Source organism: Gymnoscopelus microlampas (genome assembly GCF_963454915.1).
Source record: "Gymnoscopelus microlampas genome assembly, chromosome: 12".
Lineage (NCBI taxonomy): Eukaryota > Metazoa > Chordata > Actinopteri > Myctophiformes > Myctophidae > Gymnoscopelus > Gymnoscopelus microlampas.
The window spans coordinates 21,379,641-21,402,486 of record NC_139949.1 but is presented as its reverse complement, the minus strand read 5'-3'; the positions used below and the strand labels follow the sequence as shown (position 1 = coordinate 21,402,486).

The 22,846-nt window shown below is 40.2% G+C and overlaps 2 protein-coding genes across 2 annotated transcripts in view; one reads left to right on the top strand and one right to left on the bottom strand.

Annotated features, from left to right (window-relative positions):
• rad51d (RAD51 paralog D) overlaps positions 1 to 2,282 on the top strand; it is a 24,876-nt gene extending 22,594 nt beyond the window's left edge. Inside the window, exon 10 of the mRNA XM_084074968.1 lies at positions 470 to 2,282. Coding sequence (XP_083931094.1) covers positions 470 to 556 — 87 coding nt within the window. The 3' untranslated portion in view covers positions 557 to 2,282. The remainder of the gene's footprint in view (positions 1 to 469) is intronic.
• Positions 1,420 to 22,846, bottom strand: lig3 (ligase III, DNA, ATP-dependent). Its single transcript, XM_084074967.1, has 21 exons — positions 22,754 to 22,846; positions 21,031 to 21,601; positions 18,974 to 19,105; positions 18,057 to 18,272; positions 17,322 to 17,473; positions 16,364 to 16,530; positions 14,952 to 15,029; positions 14,341 to 14,509; positions 13,892 to 14,047; positions 12,072 to 12,203; positions 11,771 to 11,850; positions 10,648 to 10,735; positions 10,021 to 10,098; positions 9,246 to 9,369; positions 7,924 to 8,066; positions 7,753 to 7,827; positions 6,505 to 6,651; positions 4,849 to 4,999; positions 3,297 to 3,505; positions 2,873 to 2,956; positions 1,420 to 2,683 (listed from the first exon to the last, which is right to left on the bottom strand). The coding sequence occupies exons 2-21, from the start codon at positions 21,569 to 21,571 to the stop codon at positions 2,450 to 2,452; spliced, it is 3,156 nt and encodes a 1,051-aa protein (XP_083931093.1). The 5' UTR covers positions 21,572 to 21,601; positions 22,754 to 22,846; the 3' UTR covers positions 1,420 to 2,449.

The following is a 22,846-nucleotide window of genomic DNA, read 5'->3' as shown; positions in this document are numbered from 1 at the left end:
CAAAGAGAGGGAAAATAGTCAGTATCATGGTCAGTATCATTGACAGCATTATAGACAATGTTACAAAAATTACATCTAGAGATAATGCTAATAAAATAAAAATAAATAAATGTTATGAGAAAACTTTCATTCACTTCAAGTGAAAAAAATATATTTTTTGTTGATATTTTCAGGCGCAATATTTAATTTTCATTGTAAAAATGGTGCAAATGGCTTTTTTCTTTGCTTACATTTTAACAAACCTGATACGAGCCTTTAAAATACGATTTTAAAAGATGTTAACCCCATTTTGTCAGTGAGGGTATTATAAGGTGTAGGAATGGGAGTCTTTCTGAAGTCTGGTTTTCCAAATTAATAATACTTAATATGTATAGTCAAGTATGTTTTATCCATGTTAGAATTATTCAACCATTTCTATTAGAACGACCACTAATAAGAAATGTTTTTATGTTTTTTTTTTTTTTTACAGCCTTGTCATCTGAAAGAACAGTTTGATTTGGAGTTGTGGAGTAGATGTGAAGAGCGCCCCTCAGGGAAGAGAAAACTGGAACGCTGATTACTGCCACTTCAACTCCGTTCTCTATATAACATATTTTATAACGTTGCTGTCGGGCAGAAACCTCTTATCTCCATATTCAAAAAAAAACCTGTAAATTAACGCCCTTGTTGATCATACTAGTGTCACTCAAAAGTAGCAGATCTGCAAGCTTAAAACACGGTTCGAAGCGACGCGTTTTGAGCTTGTCGATCTGCTACTTTGAACATAATGAGGTTTCCACCCGACAGAGACGATAGTTTAGTCATACCATACGGTGCCTTTTGATACAGACAACTGGCAAAATCACAGCCATAATACCGCTTCAGCATTCTTCTGTGATCATGAACATTGCTAGACAAGCGGCAGGAATATAAACAAGGACAAAGAGCCAAGAAGATGGATAGGAGGACTTCAAAAAGAAAACAAATGAGTAAAGGAAGATGTGGGAGATTGGATGTGATTTGGGGGAGACGCGAAGTCCTTCTTGAAGACATGAGACTTTAAATTACAATGGATTAACTCATGTTTCTCGGTGGTGCTGGAAGGTCATTTCACAGAAGAGATGAGACAGAGTGGAGCAATACATCAGACACATCCAGAGTGTGGATGCTGAGATGGAGTTAGCATTTCTAAATAGTCACTCTTAACCCTATATACTTTGTTGTACGTTAAATAGCATATCTACAAGCTCACAAAGCTTTGTGAGCTTGTAGATCTTCTATTTTGACATGCCCAGCTAAGGATGCTAAAGTTCATGTGGTCAACATTCAATTTGTATTAATGTATTTTCTGTAAAATTGTTGTGAGTGAAAACAATGTGGAATAAATGCAAACACTTTTTTAGGAAGAAAGCAGTTATTTAAACTTATTTATTCTTTTTTCATATTTTAGCATTTTAGCTTTGTCACTTTTGGCCATAAAAGGGTAAAGAAAAATTGTAAATCATTGTTTTCATTTGGACAATAAGAAATCCTAATGGTTGAAACCCCTAAAGCTAAAAGAAAAATGTCTACATATTCATTTTCACATTTCTGTTTGGACTTTAAGGTCGTCATTTTCTTTTTTAAATATACAAACATGTCCTTACATTAACTGCTTGCTTTTTGACTAAACAAATTAACATTCTAACTAAATTTAACAAGACCTTTGCCCATACAATAAAAGCTCATATTCTGCAATTACATCATATAAGAGACCCCACTTGGTTCTGGAAACATTTAGAACTTAACCATCAACCGTTCTTATTGACAAAAGATGACCCAAAATAAAAATCATGACCACAAATGAGCTGCTATATATATTAACTGCTTGTTTGTGGGTTTATAAAATGAAAGGGCTTGAAAACAATAAATACAAAAAACTGATGGATGAGGGCATACTGTCACTCGGCACATCAGCACTACCTACACCAATCCCAAATGAGGAACCTTAATCTCAGTCTTGTCACACTGTATTTCTATGTCACTGTAAAGCCCAATTTACAGTATACTTTGTCGTGCAACAAGGAATACATATTAGGCTAAAGGTCTTTACACACCAGGAGCGTGACAAATAATCAGAAAATGTGTCTTAAGTATTCCGAGTCAAGTCAATGCCTCATTCATACATAAAGATTGATTATTTGCGGCGAACAATCAACCTCGTCCGAATAAAATGTTGCTTTATCAACTCATACTCAAGACGCAAACATTTTAAAAAAAGTGTTATTTTCGGGCGAATTAATCGCACAACATCAAAACAAAACGCTCCCAGAGTGTAAACACCTTAAAGTCAACCAAACTCATGTGGTTTAGTGTGTATTTAGATAAGAAAAAAACATTACAGCCACTTGCATAGGCTGCTGTACCAGCAAACGCAGCATGTAAAAACCTGTGTCTTTGTTTTCCTTACATTAAGGAGTTGAGTGTCCTTTCAACAGGGGGGCACCACGCGTCTTTTGCGGATGCACTCCCAGATCCAGCTGGGGGTGACTCTTTGGGCACGGCTGTCCTCCTCTGGCTCTGCCAGCGTGTGTGTGGCAGTTGCAGAATCATAGTCCGGTACAAGGTCTCCGTCATAGGCCACAAAGTAGCGCCTCAGTTTGTCAAAGTCTTGCACGGAGCTGGGCAGGAGCAGCTTCACCCCACTGAAGATATCCAGCAGTATCTAGGAAGAACCAAACCAAAGGCAACTTTGATATAGGGCTGCAACTATCGATTCTTTTCTTAGTGATTAATCTATATCTTTTACATAGAACTATAGAACTATAAATTGCTGCACACCTACTATGACACATCCCTTCTATGTTGAATGTTGATGCTATTCTAAACTGTGAGTCTATAACATTTCACCAACCTTGTCGTTACTTGGCTGCAACAAGTTCGAGGCTGCCTTAGGCTTGCTCTGTCCATTACTGTGAACACTTTCAGACTTCTTTATCTGGAATAAAATGGAGCCTTATTAAAATGCTAATTGATAATGCTTTGAGGTTAAGACTTTGCAGCTTTCATTTACTGACACGATGACTTAATTTGTTAGTTACATGTTGTACATATCATCGCTGGGAACCTCATTATGTCCAAAGATTTTACTTTTCAGGATTCAAATAAAAAAGTAGCAGACCTACAGGCTCAAAATGCGTTTTGAGCTTGTGGATCTCCAACTTTTTCTGCTTTTGTGTGACACTGTAGTAGTGTGATCAAGTAGGGCATTACGAAAAAACACAAAAAGTTACGGAGATAAGAGCTTTCTGCCCGACAGCCAAGATATAATAGCGTACCTTCTTTGCGCTGGGTGCATCTGGGACAGGACTACGGCGTTCAGATTTCACTGCCTTTGACTTGGGTGTAGTACTGGGCCCTTGTCGGACAGGGCTGTTTGGTTCAGACTTCACTGCCTTTGCTTTGGGTGTAGTGCTGGGCCCTTGTGGGACAGGGCTACGTGGTTCAGACTTCACTGCCTGCTTTGATTTGGGGGTACTGTTGCTGCCTGTCGTCAGATTGAAATAACCCATTAAGACCTGAGACGATTCTTAAAAATGTTTTCCAATTCCTAAACGTTTTTTGAAAAAAATCCAAAAAAGAAAATTCTAGATTTTTCAAAAAATAGTAGATCTACAAGCGCGGCACTCGGTGCCACGCTATGAGCTTGTATATCTGCTATTTTTGAATAGCCAAAGAAATCTAAAGTGACACAGATGCGTTCCAGGTCTTCATGGGATAAAGGCAGGGGTGATTTGTGTTATCATAACCATGCGTCGTTAAACAATATGTGGGCGAAGCACAGATAGACTTCATTTTATTAGGTGCATCCATCTAGGTTGATGGCCCAACTTCATTCCTCATCAACCCGTCCATGTCAGATCACTCAAAAGAGTTGTGTCTCTGAACATAAAAGCCCATCAATACTTCTGTAACAGTGGTTCTCAAAGTGGGGTCCTTCTTGAGGTGATTCCAGGGGGTCCCTGGGCAAAATGTGTTAATATAACATCGAAATCTGTTTAACCACTTTAACCCAACCACTCTATAAGACTTTACATTATCTTGTTACCCTTGATTTTAAAGCAAGTTAAGCGTGGGAGATGTGTTGTAATGTCAACTTCAATATAGATGCATGCAAGGAAATATACAGTACTGCAGGAGTGAAAAGCTGGTCTTTATCCATTTATTTACATTAAAAACAGGGGCTTTAACTTTTTTATTTCTTTTATAAAAATGGGGTCTTTGTTCTGTAAGTGCATTAAAAGATATGACATTTAAAAATAATAGTGTACTCGAATTGCTCCAAGTCTGTGAATGGACTATTAAATGAAGGCTCAGTTTTTTTTCGGGGGAGCATATTAGCTTTACAGCTATGAAAGGGCGGTCATTAGAAAGAAATGTGGGCATTTTTCTTTCATTACAAAGAACACAGGCATCTGCATCCCAGCATGCATGTACCTCAAAATAGTTACGTGCTCTCTCCTGCATTAATTCATACAACTTTGGCGAATGTTCCCCCCAGAATTATACTGATCGTGTCAGGTGCACGTGTAGTGCAGTGGTTCTTAAAGTGGGGTCCGGGGACCCCCAGGGGTCCTTGGAGGGACCTTAATCTTAACCACTTTATCCATTTCATCCGATCAAAAATAGCGGATCTGCAAGCTCACCGCACGTCACAAGCTATTTTTGAACACATTTTAAAAAAAATCTCAAAAATGTTTGGAAAATGCTTGAACATAAATTTTCCTGGCAAAAAAACATTTTCAGATGGGCGTCCGCGGCCAAAAACATATCAATTTGGGGGTCCTTGACATGAAAGAGGTTTGAGAGCCACTGGTGTAGTGTACTCACTGCTCTTCTTGGGTGCACCCCTCCCATGGGAGGTAGAGGGGGGCGAGTTGCTCCCACTGTCCCCTCCAGAAGAGCCCTTGTCGTCGCTGGATTTGGACGCTCCAGCTGTCACCTCGAAGTCACTGTTCTCTTTTGATATGCGGAACAGCTCCTATAGGCACACGCACACAGGAGACCTTATCGTTTTCCGCAAGAGAGCAGTTCCATTCATTAAGAATGTAATCTTTGTTTTACAGCTGGCAACCAATGGTTTTAAATCGTCCATACAGTAAATGCATGTAAATCACTAATATGCGGTACACTCCGCGTATATGTCTTCCCATGTCAGTGGTATATGGAATCTTTGACAGTCTGATTGTGCTCTATCAGTAGGCAAAGGATTATAAAATATATTTTTGTGACACTGTGGGTTTACTGGCAACCTATGTTCTCTTCTTCTCACTCTCTTGCCCATATTTCTTACAAACTCCCGCGGTGAATTACCTAAAATCTGGGTGCATTACCAAATATAAATTAATCAAAAACCTTGGTGTGAGTTCTGACAGTTCAGAACAGCGTGCGTCAGTGTGGCATGTGCGGAACAAATGTTCAACGGCGGCAACCGATTTGGCCGTATCCGGGACCGGGGGGGTCCATAAACAAGAAAGAACATCTCCATATTGTTTTGGATATGAGCCCACAGTGCAGTGCAGCATTACTTGACAGCGCGGTTTGCCAAGAGATATCAATCCAAATGATACGCCTCCAGGAGCAGGTCAGAGAAAAATATATCGGACCCGTCGGGTGGAAACCTCGTACGTCCAAAACGGTTACTTTTCAGGATTCAAATTCAAAAGCATCATAAGTAGCAGATCGACAAGCTCAAAACGCGTCGCTTCGCGTTTCGAGCTTGTGTATCTGCTACTTTTGATGCTTTTGTGTGACGCTGTAGTATGATCAAGTAGGGCACTAATTTACGAAAAAACACAAAATGCTAAAATATGGGGATAAGAGGTGTCTGCCCGACAGCAGGGATATTCTCTGCTCAGTGTTTACAGCAGGGGTCTTCAACAGGGGGTCCGGGACCCCTAGGGGGTCCTCAGAGTTACTACAGGGGGTCCGCCAAATCTTTGTGTGATATGATTATTTGTTTTTCCTTAACCACTTGAACCCTAGCATCCCTTTTCTGAGGAGAACTTTAGCCAAAAATAGCAGATCTACAAGCTCACAACGCCTCGCGCTGCGAGGGGTTGTGAGCTTGTAGATCTGCATTTTTTTTTTTGCAGATCTGCTATTTTAAGGGAAAAAAAGAGCAGACCAAGTACATAGTGAAAGTTTACTAAGTATTGACGATTTAAGTCGTTAAATGTCTGCAACACAATTTTATGTAATATATAGTGGGGGTCCCTGGTTCATCTCTCTCTCAGCTAGGGGGTCCTTGGCCTGAAAAGGTTGAAGACCCCTGGTTTACAGAAAGAATGAAGACCATTTTCAGTCCCCCAGCAAGATAAAACGGGGCTGCAAATATCCATTATCTTCTCATGAGATTATTGTAGCTATTACTTTTTTTTTTAAATTGAATAATCAAGAAGCATGTTTTTTTTTATTGATTAAAATGATTGGATGAATGAAGTGTTTGCAGCCCTAGAGGAATGAGTGTGGAAGTGTTTAGTTTACTCTGAGCTGGTGCAGGTTGGTGGCAGTCTTCCAGTCCTTGTCGTCACGGATGCGGGTCATGCGAGGAAAGCGGATGGAAATACCGTCGGCCGTGTGCATCTCTGATTTGGAGAATTCTGCACCTGTGATCTCCCAGACTGGTGCACTCTACATCACCGCAAAAACAAAATACCACAAATTAAAAAAAAAGAGTTTTAATTCCAATGATCGCCAGTTTGGCATGCATTAAAGGGATAGTTCACCCCCAAAATGACATTTTTTTCTTCTATCAATTGTCACCCCATAGAGACTTTAATTCATGGATATTCTTTTGTTTTTGTCGCATTCCTAAGCCAATAATTTGATGACCGGCAGCGGTTCCGGTACGAGACACAAAGAGTCTCCTTTGTGTCTCCTACCGGAACCGCTGCCTACCGGTCCGCTGGTCATCAAATTATTGGATTAGTCTCTATGGGGTGACTAATCGATAGGAAAAAAAATTTTTGGGGGGTGAACTACCTGGTTCTCAACCAGTGGTTCGGGGACCACCAGTGGTCCTTGTGGGGGTTCCAGGTGGTCCCCAGGTAAATGATAGAGTTGGTAACCAAATGGGCCCTTATAGATCTTTAACTCTTGAGAGCGTATCAAGAGTTGTTATCTCTCCTATTGCTACCAACATCAATACAGCATGGACTTGTGGACAAAATCGTATCCAACGATAACAAAATAACGGTCTTGGGGTACCGAGAGTCTAAATCTCATCAAACGGTGAATCCATGGCTCAAATGCCGAATAAATAATGGATCTTGATATAAAAAAGGTCAAAAACCACTGCATTAAGGCCATGGACCCCCATAACTCAGAGTGTACAAATGGAACCAAATGTACCCGTAAGGGTCCAATTGGTTGCGAACTATAAATCATTTAGCTGGTGATCCCCTGGAGCCCCATCAAGGACCCCTGAGGGTCCCCAAACCCCACTTTGAGAACCACTGCCATATTTGACTGCAACATATAACATTAGATAAGATTCAGAGATGAATATGAATAATTTACATTTCATTTAAAAGGTGATCATTTCAACGTTTTGAAACATGAATTATGCAAAAGACATTATGCCCTTATGATTGTTTAATTGTGTGTAAATATATTTCAGCTGGATACTAATTTGTGGCGTGATTTACAACACTGTGGAGCCTTGATGTTTTGCAAGGTTTATAGCTTAATAGGTCCCTTGGGAAATAAAATTCTATTCAATTGTAGACTTACCTGAGGATCCCTGATAAGGAAATCTGGATAATAGTTCTTGATGATTTTCAGCCAGCCTGGGATCTTGCTTGGCTCCTACACACACACACACACGCACACACACAGATTAATTGTCAATTTCTCTGCCTCAGCTCATTGTCTTGAGACCTTGGGACAAGGTTTTTGCCTAACCTTGCTGATTTTGATCATGTCCAGATCTTTCTGGAGTCTGGCCAATACAGCATCATCGAAGCCCCCAGAGCACTTTGTGACTGTGCACCACTTCTTGGAGTCTGGGTCATAACAGCCCATTAGAAAACTTGACATGATGCCCCCTGGTGGTTGAAAGAAGACACATGGCATTAGGAAACACAATTGGGAACCTTTATCAAATGCTGCTACTGGCAGGCCCGGATCAACCATAATGTGCAATCTGGGCACATCCACAGGGGCTACTGAGCCCAAAGGGCCCTCCAAGATGGGGTCAAAAAACTAAAACAAACAAAAAACGAAAAAGCATTACTGCGGCTTCATTTTAATGAATCCCAACAAAAGTCAGAGATAAGTCAATAAGTCTACAATGAAAATAAATGTGTTGAAATTCATTCCCTCAGACATTATGTCCATAATCTGTCACTTGTGCTACACCCCTTCTTGCAATCTTCTCCTTCGACATAACTTGGTCACTCGTGTTTTTGTTACTTAGGTCTATTTTCTTTAACAAAACAATATAATTTAGACAGCATTTTTGTTATTTACACAGACGCTAGGATCATTGTTTAACATGTATCCTCCTATAGTTTTATTGTACCGATTGCTAGTTTGATAGTAAATAGTTTAGACTGATGCTAGGTTCTTTGTTTACCTGGGATCCTAGTTTCCTGAGGCACTACATTGTCTCTCTGCATTCTATGTATGTGATTACCTTGTAAGTCGCTCTGGATAACAGCGTCTGCTAAATGCTTAATAGTAAATAGTAATTGTTTTGCTGGAATCCTATGCACATCGAAACGTTTAGTTGTAGTAACAAATATGCATAGCAAATGGGATGCTTCAGTTTTAAAACTAAGATATCGTCTCTATCAGGTGGAAACCTCATACGTTCAAAAATGTTACTTTTAAGGATTCAAATTCAAAAGTAGCAAAAGTAACAGATCGACAAGCTTGTGTCTGTAGCTTGTAGATCTGCTACCTTCGATGTTTTTGTGTGACGCCGTAGTATGATCAAGTAGGGTGTTAATCTAGAATATGGGAGACAGGACGTTTCTGCCCGACAGCGACATGTTTGTTGTGTGTGTGTCTGTCCAGAGCTAATTTGAATGGGTAGAGAGGCTGTCTGGGGATCACAGGGTACCCGGTTCACCTCCGGCCCCTGTCTAATCTATGTGTCTCTGAGCAAGACACTTACCTTAACCCCTAGCTACTCCCTGGGCACTGTATTAATAGTGCATGTGTATGGAGCCGCCATGCACCACTCATCACAACAGAACAGGCACTGTATTGGATGAACACACCGTTGGAGCCTTTGCCATAGAACGCCCCCAGAACCACAAGATCAGCCGTGTCCGCCATGGCTCCTTCATTCAGATAGTCCTTCTTCACTTTCAACCAATGCCGCTTCCCTGGCTCATAGGTACCCTTAAAAAACACACACACAAACACACACACACACACACACACACACACAGTCACACACACACACACACACACACACACACAATTGCTTTAGAAACCTCGATATCTTGATATTTTTGCTTGCTTATTTTCAATTTATAGTATTATAACCACTTAAACCCTATATACTTTGTTGACCGGTGTCCCCCAGGGGTCTATACTACCTCTACCTTTTTCCCTCTATACCAAATCTCTTCACCAAAAATATACAACGTACAAGCTCACAACATGTCATGATGACGCATTGTGATTATGAATTGGAACGCTATGGTGAATGCGGTTAAAACCAAGTATTACAAAGCCATTCCACTAGATCACTGGTTCTCAGCGCCAGGCCCGGGGACCACCTGGGAGTCCAAATGGACCCTTACGGGTCTGTAACTCTAAGAGAGTGACAATGGATTTGTACATTCTCAGATTTAAATGAACGCTGAGAATTTTTTTTTTTTTTTTTTTTTTTAGATTGGGGTCCCAAATATGAAAAAAGAAAGTTCTATTTGTAAGGGTCCATTTGGACCCCTGGTGGTGTTGAGAACCAATGTACTAGATCATACACATTTTCTCTTCTTTGTGATTCCAGTGGCAGGTCCAGCGTGAAAACAGAGAATGCCTCACCTTGATGTCTTTAAGCACCAGTCCTTCAAGGCCCTCCCTGATGACCCGTGTGATCATATCAGCCAGATCCCTCGCCCTCTGTTATATAGACACAAGCACATCGTCAGCAATCATGTTCCATGTCAGTGCCTGTCAAGGCTGTCTCGAGTGAGACGCAGAGCCACTGAGATAGAAAGAATGCATCAATAAGGGGTCAGAAACACTAAAGGTCATGTGGTTCATGTATCGCACGTGCTTCAACAACACCCATTATGAGGATTCAATGTTTGGAACTATACAGTAGTGTGTATATATATAATATTAGTTCCCCGATGGTTCGTTCTGTTATTTATCTCCGAGTACAGCGCTACGCAAATTCCAAAACAACTAAGTTGTTTTTTTGGGCAATAAATGAACGAATAATGAATATTATATGAATATTCTTCGTTTTCATGATCCCCCATTGCTGTAAAATAATTGGCCCGGCAGAGCGAACGGAGATGACGCAACTCTTGCTGAAAGCTACTGACATTGTACCACAGCAAAAGCTTTTGTTCTTAAAAAAAATGCGGTTTGAAATATAGTGGGTAAGATCCATTCTGCTGGCACAGCTGCAGAACAGCATTCTGGGTGAGCACGTAGTCTTACTGTGACATGCTTCATTTCTGAGAACAGGATTCTGTTGGGAACTTCAACCATGTTGTCGTGGAGAAACTTCCTACGTTCTCGCAGAGGCCTGGAAGAGGAACAAAGACACAGCACAGTCTTGCATCAGTCGAGTTGTTCTCTGAATATATGTGAATAAACTAGGGCTGCAACTATTGATTCTTTTCTTAGCGATTATGCTAATGATTACTTTTTTTGATAAATCTAATCATCTTGACCCCTATTTTTATAACAACAAAGTGATGCGGAAGAAATTTGATAGATTATTTTTATAATCGAATGCAGTGGTGAAGCTGCACCATACAAGCTGGCTACTTCATGCTTGAGTGCATGTCCTAGTGTGGTGACGGTCATTTGGGCAAATAGAAATGGCGTCCTTTATACTTCACATATAAAAGTCTTTCACAAGAACAATGGTGGTGTAACTAAGATATAAAAAGTAAAATACACAAGGAGGGCGACGACTGTATAATGCAAAAAGGATTTGAATGCCTTCAAAAAAGGCTTACCCGTATCTAGGCACATGAACTTTAAAAAATGGCTTAAAAAATGCAGACTATTCAGGCATCAACTCTTACTGAACCTATTCACCAAAAAAATGTTTTTATATGCACAGATTATCGACTAAAATCCAACTTTCTCACTCCCTTCACTTTTACCAGGCATTTCCTAGGCTGCTCTGTTTCATGACATCATGCACATATTGGCATGAGCTGTGATTGGTCTACATTTGAGGGGCCATATCGAGACAAACTCTGTTCTAGACGGTGTGGCCTTCAGCTATGCCATAAAAAACTTTTATTGTTTTGCTGAATTTAAACACCCGGGAACTTTAAAATCCTCATGTTTTGACAATCTACAAACCAGATTAATCTAGATGCGAATATGTACTGAACTTTAACAAATGACAGCATGGTCAACACAAAAGAGAACAGGGAGACAGATATAGATTCTATTCACCAAGTAAGGCAGAGAAAAGAGCTTTAAACCCGAGGACACATTTTCAATACCAATACTATCAACAGCTTTTGGCCTCAAGGGCAAGTCTGTGACTCGACTCTAAAGCAAATTGTGAAGACTAGAGATGAAATGACAAGAACTTTACCTCTCCATTAGACTCACACCATTGAAGTAGAGGCAGTCAAAGACAAAGAGGCACACTTTGGCATCTTGGAAGGCTTGTTTCTGTAAGAAAGATAAATGAGAAACCATGCCCCTACTTCACATCTAAAAGAACCCTGCGTAAACACACTTCATTGGTTTTCTTAAGCTGACAAAACACATCTTTGTTCTAATTTCTGTTGTTTCAACTTATACTTTTTTTGATATGGGTTTGAAAAAATAACTTCCCTCAACAGCAAGAACATACCAACCTCCCCAACCCACACACGTCTATTGTTCCTCACCTTGTGTACCCCCAACGTTCCAAAGGGCAGTGGCTTGCTGGTATTTGTGTCGATGAGAAGCACCTCAGCATCCAATATCATACTGTCTCCCCCAGTGAAGGCCTGTGGAATGTACTCCTTAAAATGAGCCACCTGTAATGTGGAGGCACAGACACATACACACCAACGTTGGTTTCGCAAACGCTTTGGGGACAATGCATTGATTTAAATACATTCAATCCACACCCGTTTACCCTAACCTTAACCATAACAGATACATATACATGCCAATATTAACGTTACTCTTATGATGAAACTGCAGTAACATTTTACTGCAGACATTTCCCAAGTCAACTGGTTTCATGTCCACCATTTGTCCTCAAATCTGGCCTATGTCAGGAACACATAAACAAATCCACCGCATAACGGCCAGGAGTCAGGACACGTTGCTTTTTCACCGCATTAACACTACCACCGCCAGGCCCGTAGCCTACTACGGGCAGATAAATCCATCCCGTAGCCTACGGGCTGTGGTGCTTTTTCCTTTTTTTTGAAAAAAAAAAAACTTTTTTCAATTCTCGATACGGCACATTTCATTCATTGTAACACCACCGGAAACAGAATTATTCGGGATCCGGTTTTGCCGATCCCGTCGGCCCTCGTTCTAATGACGAAACTGAAACCCCATTTTCTCCATCTAGTTTTTTCTCCTCGGTGATCACTGTTTAACATAAACCGTTCTAACTACAACATGGCGGCTCCGTTTGACACGTGGTTTTCACTGCTCGAACCAGGCAGATCTCCACGATACAAACAGTGCACAGCTCAATTTCAAGGATTTTAACAAGGTCTATGGCGACGTGAAAAAAACAAAAAACAACAATAAAACGTTGGCACTGGTGAGTACATTATGAGATTAACCTCTGGCGGTCAATCTGTTAATAAACAATTCATACCACCCCAGCCTTATGACACACGCAGACAGATGTGAAAACATAATCTCTACATTGAGATATGCATTTTTGGCACTGACATAAGAGGCTTCACATTGTAGCACCAAACAGTGTAAATAATCACATCTAATATTTCTCAAATAATGAGTTCCAGAGAAGGCAAACTGCTGATGCTATTGTGAATGTTATTACATAACCACTATAATGCATGCATATTATATTAGTATTATTTACGACTGCCACTTGTGCATTTTGGACTACACACACAGTCATAGAAGATGATGCCAAGACCATTAGTCGATACTCCAGAGGCACGACAAGCATGGTGGTCTCCTGGGACTGAGCTGCCAAAAATGATGATCATTGTTCCTAGATGCGTTCTGTAGAAATTAGTTGTCCTTCTACCCGGCTGCCACCTTAATCATCTTCTCTTTTATCGGTAATGCTCCTACCTCACAGTTGTACAAGGTTTGCTCCAATGTGTAATATATGCAAAATGTGTGGGACATGAATGTACCGTGAATGACCAAACTGCACCATTACGGTAGTCACTTGAATACCAGGCCTGTTGAAGAGCCACCCTCTGGCGGATTGCAGGCGCTAATGGACATCAATGGAAGCAATTTATCCTCGCAGGTACAAAGGCTTCATGCTGCGAGAGCAAATCCAAGGAAATCCCTGTAGGAAATGCCTGCGAGTATAGCTCACTGGGAAAAGTATCTGTCTTGTGGAGACCAAAATGCAAAGGATTGATGTTCCTACGTGCAATTGCCATCCCTGTTGGTACTTTGCTTGGGGGGATAACTGCATAGATGTTTGTCAGACAGAGAAGGAAACGAGACAGGAAAGGACGTGAGAGTTAAAAGGATAAAAAGGGATTATACTGACTTTGTGTGGCAACACCGGCTTGAGGCTGCGGCTGAAGTAACTGAAGTTGTCTCCGTTTTTGTGGACCTGCACGCGCTCGCCGTCGTACTTGATTTCAGAGTACATCCCATTGGGGCACTTCTTCATGGCGTATTCAATGGACTTACATGCCTCTGCCTAGAATTGCAAAAGAAACACTCATTTAAACCCTCTATACTTAGTAAAATGGACCTGAGTTGGCACTGTACTGGTGTGCTCTCTTTTCCCTCTACACCAAATCTCAAAAATAGCCTTAAATAACTTGTTACCATAAGTCTTTCCACACAAAAATATTAACTTAACTTTTCATAAAATCACTATAAAACTGCCTGTTGTGCTTGGATCTAAATGTCAGTTCTAGCTAGTTACAACCCATAATATTAACAAGATTATCTGCAATATTTAAGTGAGTGAATAAACATGGAAGTCACCAGCATTGGCTGAACAGGGGTCATGAGAGAGGCTTCAATGGTGAGCAGCTTCCTGGGGCCTGAACCGTTGGATGCATCCTGGTGGTTCCTCAACACGCGCTCGATCACATCGCCCAGGTTGCGGGAGGCTTTGAAGGCATCGTATGCATTGGGATCCACGGCGTCCAAACTACAGTACACAACAGTTATGAAAATGCAAGATGACGTTTTGATGCTGGGATGAGATTTTCTTTCAAATGAACTTCAAGGGTTAACCACTTAAGCCCTATAGACCCCCAGGGGTACCCTCCTTTTTTCCCTCCACACAAAATCTGTTCGCCGAAAAAAGCTGATCTACAAGTTGATGCAATACGTTATGACCTTGTAGATCTGTTATTTTGGCAGAATGCTTACCTACAGTATTATGACATGCCCGGAATAGGAACGCCATGGTTCATGTTGTACTGTTTAGACTGATGCTAGGTTCTTGGTTTACCTATGATCCTAGATGACTGAGGCACTACACTGTCTCCATGAATTTGATGTATGTGTATGGATAAAGAACGTCTGCTAAATGCCTACATTGTGAATTGTAATTGTCATGTGGTTAAGCAGAAGCTGGGACAACTTACACATGCTTTGCTCCGGAATTCATCTTCAAGTCGTGCTTGACAAGTCGAATGTAGCATTTCAGGTCATTGCTAGTGCATCTATAAAAACACAAATGAGTCAACACTGTCATGACTGACTGAGCTAATCACAGTATAAAAATACAATGTTACGGCTATGTCATCAAAAATGAATAAATAATACATTATATTATTTTTGTATTATAATAAAATAATTGTTGAGGACATCAACATAACAGTAAGTTAAAAGAAATGTTTTAATCATACTGTGAGATACCCTATTAAACAGATGCTGTCAGTAGCGCAATAGCTCACTACATAAAAGTAAGTATCTCAGTAAAACGTTTGAAATATTAAAACCTGCAGAGTTTAAATTGCTCAAGTCTTTCCCGTCAACAAGATGGAATGCTATTTATGAGTGATCCCCGAGTTCCAAAAGGATACAGTACAAGAGACAGTCTGGCTTGTGTACCGACCATTAATGCTCTGGCTGGAGTGTGTAAACTGTGTTAGCCCTCCACTAACCCCTGCCCATTTAACCATCGTCTGTTCATGTCAAGGCCATATTGACTGACAGGGCTCTGACGCCTCCAGCAGGCTGACTTTATCGAGCGCACCCAATTAGTAACCTTCGCAAGTTACATGTGGGAAGCAATGCTCAGGGAAAAAATCACACAGAATTGAATATGAGACAGAATTTTCTAGTAACACTGCCTATGCGATCTATTAGATCTGATCAGTCAACATCATACTGCTTCTGCATGCTGCCTGCATGCCAAGAAGACCTGAATCTTGAGTCTTGACTTTTTTTGCCCTGCATTTCGCGAGACATGCTATTTTCAACATGCTGTTACATGGGCAGTCGCGGTTGGATTGTTTTTTCTCTGGGCGCCGCACACTGATACCGTTTGAGTCATAATGGATCATAATGGATATTCATTTTCTGTGACCAGTTGAAAAGGTAAGAAAGGCGTGCATTTTTGGAGAGACATGGTATATTCACATGCTGTTACAAGGCAATGGGCGGTCGCGGTTGGATTGTTTTTCCTCTGGGCGACGCACACAGATACCGTTTGTGTTTACAACCGGTCGGACGAGCGATCATAATGGATATACATTTTCTGTGACCAGTGGAAAAGGTAAAAAAAAAAAGAAAATCACTGGCAGTGGGCAAACAAAGCCAGAAATAAGTCTGGCAGTGAATGAGTTAAGTTACCACATCACATTTAACCTTTTATGTAATTATTATTACTATTACTATTTACTTTCTGGTGGTGATGGTGGTTGTAGCGCTTATGATGATGATGATCATCATCATGGGTATTATTATTTTCTGTCATTATCACAGGGATTAATGATAAGATTTAGAACTAATAATAGACTTAAAGAATTAATAATAAAAAAATAATAAATACTTTTTCGCGATATCCTCCAACTCGAGGACTTGTTCGTCCTCCTTGGTCAACTGGGACAGGCGTGTGAGTGACGCGTCCACTTCCTGCAGGGTCAACAGGCTCTTTGCAGCTGGAGGGAATGATTTACTTTCCTCAAAGAACATCCTCACCGTCTCAGACACATCGCCCTAAGAAATGACAAACACACACACAGCATTCCACCCATCATTTCTTGACATGTTTCTCTGAGGCTGTTTTTGAGGGGGAACTGCAAGTATCTTAACATTACAGTACACAGCCATTCAAATTCATTTTTAAGGGAGTATGGCAGGAAGGAGAGGCTGATAGCTACTTCTAGGGCTGGGAAATTAACCGAAAACATATCAAAACCAAGATTTTGAACAACTTAATCTCGCTCATGTATTTTAATCGAATAATCACGTTTTTTTATAAATCATTTATTTAAATGTCTTATATAGCAACGAATCGCCACAAAAAACTAAATTGATTAGTCCGATTATAACACCACATACAAAAATTGTGAAAAAAGCTGTTCTGAGGTTGTAGATTTTTGTCCCGCCTCCGTTTCCTGTCTAGTGATCAACTTTGGAAGCGGTTATCTCAGCTTATTGTTTTCCTCTCCGCATCCCCCACTCTGACGTTTTTGCCTCGTTCTCCAAAATGGAGGCACGGATTGCGTCGCGGTCTTCTGTGTTTTGTTCTGTCGGATCCCGTGTTTGTGTCGAACCAAATGAACGCGGATTTTAAACGGATTTAGCGGGGGCTATGGTGGAATAAAAAAAACAAAAAAGGACAATAAAAGCGTGGCAGTGGTGAGTGCATTATGAGATTAGCCCTTGGCGGTGGATGTGTTAATCGTTATCGAGGCAAAAGTTTGAAGTAATCATGATATTGCTTTGAAATTATATCGCCCTGCCCTAGCTACTTCCTTTAATAAGAGACGATATAGGCTACAGACCTGTTCCAGATCTCGCACCATGTCGTCCTGGTTGGCTCTGAAGATGCGGCTGAAGAGCTTGGCCAGCTGTTTGTCGTTGAGGTTGTAGACACTCTTCACTACTCCTGGGAGGAGCAGCTTCACGGTCAGGAACATGTCCCCACGGAACTTATCTACAAAGGGGAAAGAGACTGGTCTTCACATCCTGCCAAACATGTGTGTTTTCTATTGTAATGATGTGATGCACACAACGAGCATTACGTTGAATCAGGTCTAAGGCTGCAACTACAGAATATTTTCTTAGCGATTATTCTATTAATCACTTTTTTGATTAATAAAATAATCGAGAAGGGTGTTTTTTTTAAAATAAATTATATATATATATATTTATTTATTTTTAATTTTATTAAATCAACAAATCTATGAACTACTTAAGCCCTATTTTATACTTTGTCACAGAACATTGTCATGCAAAAGTAGCCAATCTACAACATGAAAATGTGTTAAAATAGCTGATCTACAAGCTCACAACGTGTCGCATTGCGTTTCACTTGAAATGACAGGCCCAAAATACAGAATGATTATTAATCAAGTATTATATTTAAAAAGTAATCAATTAAATCCCTTGGTTGGATTAACTGTTGCACCCTAATCAGGTCAGATCATTGTGCGGCTCTGTGTGAGTATTAAACCAAGACACCAAGTCAGGCAAAGTCAATCGATCTTCCACCCCTCCTCCGACTCCAAAACACTCACCTCCTGCAGAGCCTTTCTTTAGGAAGTGCTGGATGATCTGTGTCTTAGTGTTGTAACTGTTCTGTTCGGCCACCATGGCACACAGCTTGCGGAACTCTCGCAGCAGGCTGTCCTTGTGGCTGGCGTCACACAGCTGGGCTGACAGGCTGCTGCCCTGCATGGCTTTGGCTGGAGAGGAGGAGGGAGACGGACTGCTGGAGCTGCCAGCCTTGGTAGCTGAAGATGGAAACAAGGGAATATGATGATGTAGGGCTCGGCGACTGCAAATCAATATCACGATTATTTCAAACTTTTGCCTCAGTTAACTTGCGATTAATGAACGATTATTAAAATAAAAATGAAAATAGCAGATCTATAAGCTCACGACACGTCGTGTTTATAGTTTAAGTGGTTAATCACACTAGTCAATTTAGTCAATTACAAAAAATATCAATTTTTTTTGCTGTTGGGTGGAAACCTTAAATGTTTTTTTTATTATTATTTAAAATAGTTATTTTCAAATTGTGAAAATAGCTCGTCGAGCTTGTAGATCGGTTATCTTCTCTACTTTTGTGTGACACTCTTGTATGATGAAGTAGGGAATTAATGTATGGAAAAAATTAAGTTGAAATATGGAGATACAAGGTTTCTGCCCGACAGCAACGATATTCAAGTATTTGCGTGTTGATTCGTTGACAACACTTTTTTTTTATTACAACTTATGAGTTTTTCGTTCTCAATACCGGTTTCGATATATTTTCGGTTAATTGGTCAGCCACGAAGGCTGACTGTATGACAGCATGGTTCTGGAAGTGCTAGAAATCTGAAACAGTTGGACATTTTATAAATGTTCAAGTTGTTTCAGGATGTATATGTGATGCTGCTCTAATGTGAGGCAGAGAGAACAACAAACTGTAGGATGGGTGTCAAAGTCTTACCAGTGAAGCCGGAGAACTTGCGTGGAGCATTCGTGGAAGGGTCAGCAGGGGGAGACATTAGACCACTGGTGTTTAACTTGGGCTGCACCTTCTTCTTTGGACTTGGACTTGACTTGGCTTTGGCCATCAGGTCTATACCAAAATGAAGAAAAAGACCACATTCCCATTCTCAACTTAGTAAGGTATTATGGAGTAAAAGATTTTCAGTATCCTTTTTTTCCTAATCTTAGCTGGACTAAAAAAAAAAATAATAAAAAAATCTATATTGCTGCTATGATAGATTAGTGTTTTGTGAGCTTGTTATTTGAAAGTGACAATTATTTGAAAAATAGGTTGTGTGATTTGCAGGTAAGGTATTTTCAAAACCCCAATAAAAACATAATTATAAAAACAGTTAATATTCTTTCTATTTCCTGAGACTACCCTTGGTAACACAACCGCCCTCTTTACCCCCATGTTATTTAAACCAGAATGTTTCTTATCCGAGGAGGCTAAGACAATGGACGATGTAAAACAGGTGTGCTCACTTATGAGTCAAAAATGTTTATGTATTGACCACTGTCTTTTTTATGTTGCTTATTGTTCTGAAGGAGGTGATGCTTTCACCTCTGTCTGTCTGTTAGCAGAATATCTCAAGCAGTTATGAACGGATTTACACAAAAAGAATCCTGGCCTGGCCCAGGGCGAAGGTAATAATAACTGATTAACTTTTCACGCCGGTAGTCCAAAAGGGGTGTGGCAGTGGGCGTGGTCTGTCACAAAAATGCACATAACTCCTGAACATATGAACACAACACCACAATACGTAGAAAATGGTTTCATTATGGGCCCAGGAAGATGTGATTAACTGGTATTTCGTTATCAACCTCAAGAGGGCACTGCTAATGCATCATGATACTGACCAAAAGAAACACCTTATAGACAAACTGCCACTTCGGCAGAAGTCTGAGCTCTACTGAGCGCATGTGTCAGGTTGCATATTGTTGTAGTGCAGATCCAAATCCAACTATTATGCATGCAGGATTTTGCACACACATTTTATTCCTCCCCATAAATTATCTGGGAAGGGTAGTTTTTACTCAGCCTGCATGGAGGAGTGTGGCATTTTGTTTGACATCTCTCAGTGAGCAAGAGGTTTCGTGCTGGATACACTTAGCCAAAATAATGTTTAAAAAAAACAAAAAAACATTTATGTTGCATTTAAAGTTGCAATGATCTCCTTTAGTTACAAGTCCTGTGCTAAATATTCTATACTGCTTATTATTTCAAGCTAGAGCCCAAGCTCTAGATATCATAGGTCAGCAGATTTCAGCAGCCAATACTGGCATTATGCACCGTTAGGAAAACGTATTTTTACAGAACATAATGCAGTAGAAGATACTTGGGGTATGTGTGTCATGTGAGTGTGTGTGTGTGTGTGTGTGTGTGTGTGTGTGTGTGTGTGTGTGTGTGTGTGTGTGTGTGTGTGTGTGTGTGTGTGTGTGTGTGTGTAATCATTTTTTAATTCCTAGTGAAGTTTGTTGTTTCAGTGTGCAGACGTCACTTTGGAAATTAAAGTTTAATGTTAAACTGTAAAATATCCTGACATGTTTGTTATGTGTTTGATAACCACATTTGAGGGATCATTGCAAAGAAAAGAAAAATGTGAGTTTACGGTTTGTTGTATATTCATGTGTTTTGTACCTGAAACTAGGCCTGTCACAATTATTACATAATCGCCTAATCGCAATTATTTGACATAATCGCAATGATTCAGCAAAATCGTCATAATCATTTCCATGTTGGAAAATGTTCATATATTTTAAAACATTTTCAAAAATGTTTATTTGTTTTTTTTAAAGAATAACGTTTTTAAATCAGTCAGTCATTTCTTTGTATATTTAGGTCATTTGTCATATGTGCCCTGTGCAATTTCAAATCCTAAAATCCAAACAGGAAAGGTTATTTGTATTTGTTCAACGACAGAAACACAACTAAATCGTTAATCACAATTATTTGAGACGAGACAATAAATAGTCAGGTAAAATGTCCTAATGGTGACAGCCAGCCAGCCCTACCTGAACAAAGTTTGTTGATGAGCTCCTTGTCCTGGTCCTCCAGCTCCTCCCAGCCCTCCAAATCTGTGATGTCCTCGATCTTCTTTGTGGTCGCTCTCGCCTTCTCGAACTTCTCAAAGATGCACTTGACGTGATACCACTCTTTCATCTCCCCCGCAGACTCACTGAAAGGGTTGGGCACAACCTTCCCTATGCGCACCACTTCCTTCTGGATCTTGTCCTTGCATTTCTTACACCCCGCCGTGCCACGCTTGGCATATTCCACGATGAACCTCTGGTCTGCCATGTTATCTCTCTGGCTTGTTGTGAATGGCCGATGATGCCAGGAGAGCCTGAGAAGAGTGGCGTGGAGAAGACTGGGCTTTTGGCGTACGGAGGTGAAATTACAAATACCTCTAAACCGAGGTGGAGGCGGCAAGTGTGAGGAGATGGAATGAGTTCTACACAGTTTCTGAAGGAGTCGGCGCCTCACAGTTTGCTCGAGAGGTTGTAGGCCTATGCACGCAGCCTTGTTAGTGACGAATAGGATGGATCGCTGCATTCAGTGACATGAAGATCAATGCGATGTGGTCTAGGAAAGAAATGAGATACAATGAATGGAAAAAAATTGATTTTAAATGTAATAATAACAATAAAGCAATATAATTACACACACAATACATATACACACACACACACACACACACACACACACACACACACACACACACACACACACACACACACACACACCCTAACCCTAAGGAACCACACAGGAAACACATCAGATAATATGATCAGGGAAGAGAAGACTCAGTTCTTCATTCTAGAGATAGTTCCACATTAATCATATCTTAAATAAAACAATTAAATAGATCTTTATGATGAGACTGGACAGTCATGGATGTGATCAATATAATAGAAAAACACGGGAAACCATTGAGATAAAGGTACTTTTATTTCTCTGGTGGACACCCAATATTTGGCATATTTCTCTGAAACTGTACATGATTAAAGTCTGATTTAACTTAGGTTTTAGTGGTGTAAAGTAACTAAGTACATTTACTCAAGTACTGTGCTTAAGTACAATTTTGAGGTATTTTTACTTTACTGGAGTATTTCCAATTTTCAGTACTTTTCCTTCTACTCCACTACATCTCAGAGGCAAATATTGTACTTTTACTCCACTACAATTATTTGAAAACTTTAGTTGGTTACTTTGTAGATTTTGATTATTATTACAAAACATACATTAACCACTTCAGCCCTATATACATTTCGGCCATTTGAAAATAGTAGATCTACAAGCTCACAATGAGCTTGTAAATCCGCTATTTTCAAAGGATTTTTATTTATACATTTTATTTGAAAACTTGTGAGATGGGACCTTCTGCATAATGAGTACTTTTACTTTTGGTACATTTTGATACCAATACGTTTGTACTTTTACTCAAGTACATTTTCAAATTCCGGACTTTAACTTGTAACAGAGTATTTCTGTATTGCTGTATTGATACTTTTACTTAAGCAAAAAATGTGAGTACTTTTCCTTCACTGTCAGGCTTTATACGTGTCCAGTGTGTTAGCCCCATGCTAATTAGCCACATACACACACACACACACACCCACACATCTCTAGCATTTTGAGACAAAGGGCTTCCTCCAGGATAACTGAGTGCAAATCAAGAGGTCTGGATCAATAATAACAAAAAATGTATTTATTTACAATGCATGTTTACTGTACCTGGGGGAATGTGTTCGTGCAAAATGATCACACAGGCATCCTCATTGTTTCTCAAACAGCCACAGCAGCAACAATGCTGACACGGGAAGTACT

Excerpts from the sequence above, each read along its gene's own strand:
- lig3 (XM_084074967.1), bottom strand. The coding sequence starts at position 21,571 with ATGCAGCGATCCATCCTATTCGTCACTAACAAGGCTGCGTGCATAGGC. Across the intron at positions 18,273-18,973 it reads CAAGTTCTCCGGCTTCACTG|CTACCAAGGCTGGCAGCTCC; the intron begins GTAAGACTTTGA and ends TTCCATCTTCAG. Across the intron at positions 2,684-2,872 it reads TGCAGCCAAGTAACGACAAG|ATACTGCTGGATATCTTCAG; the intron begins GTTGGTGAAATG and ends GGTTCTTCCTAG.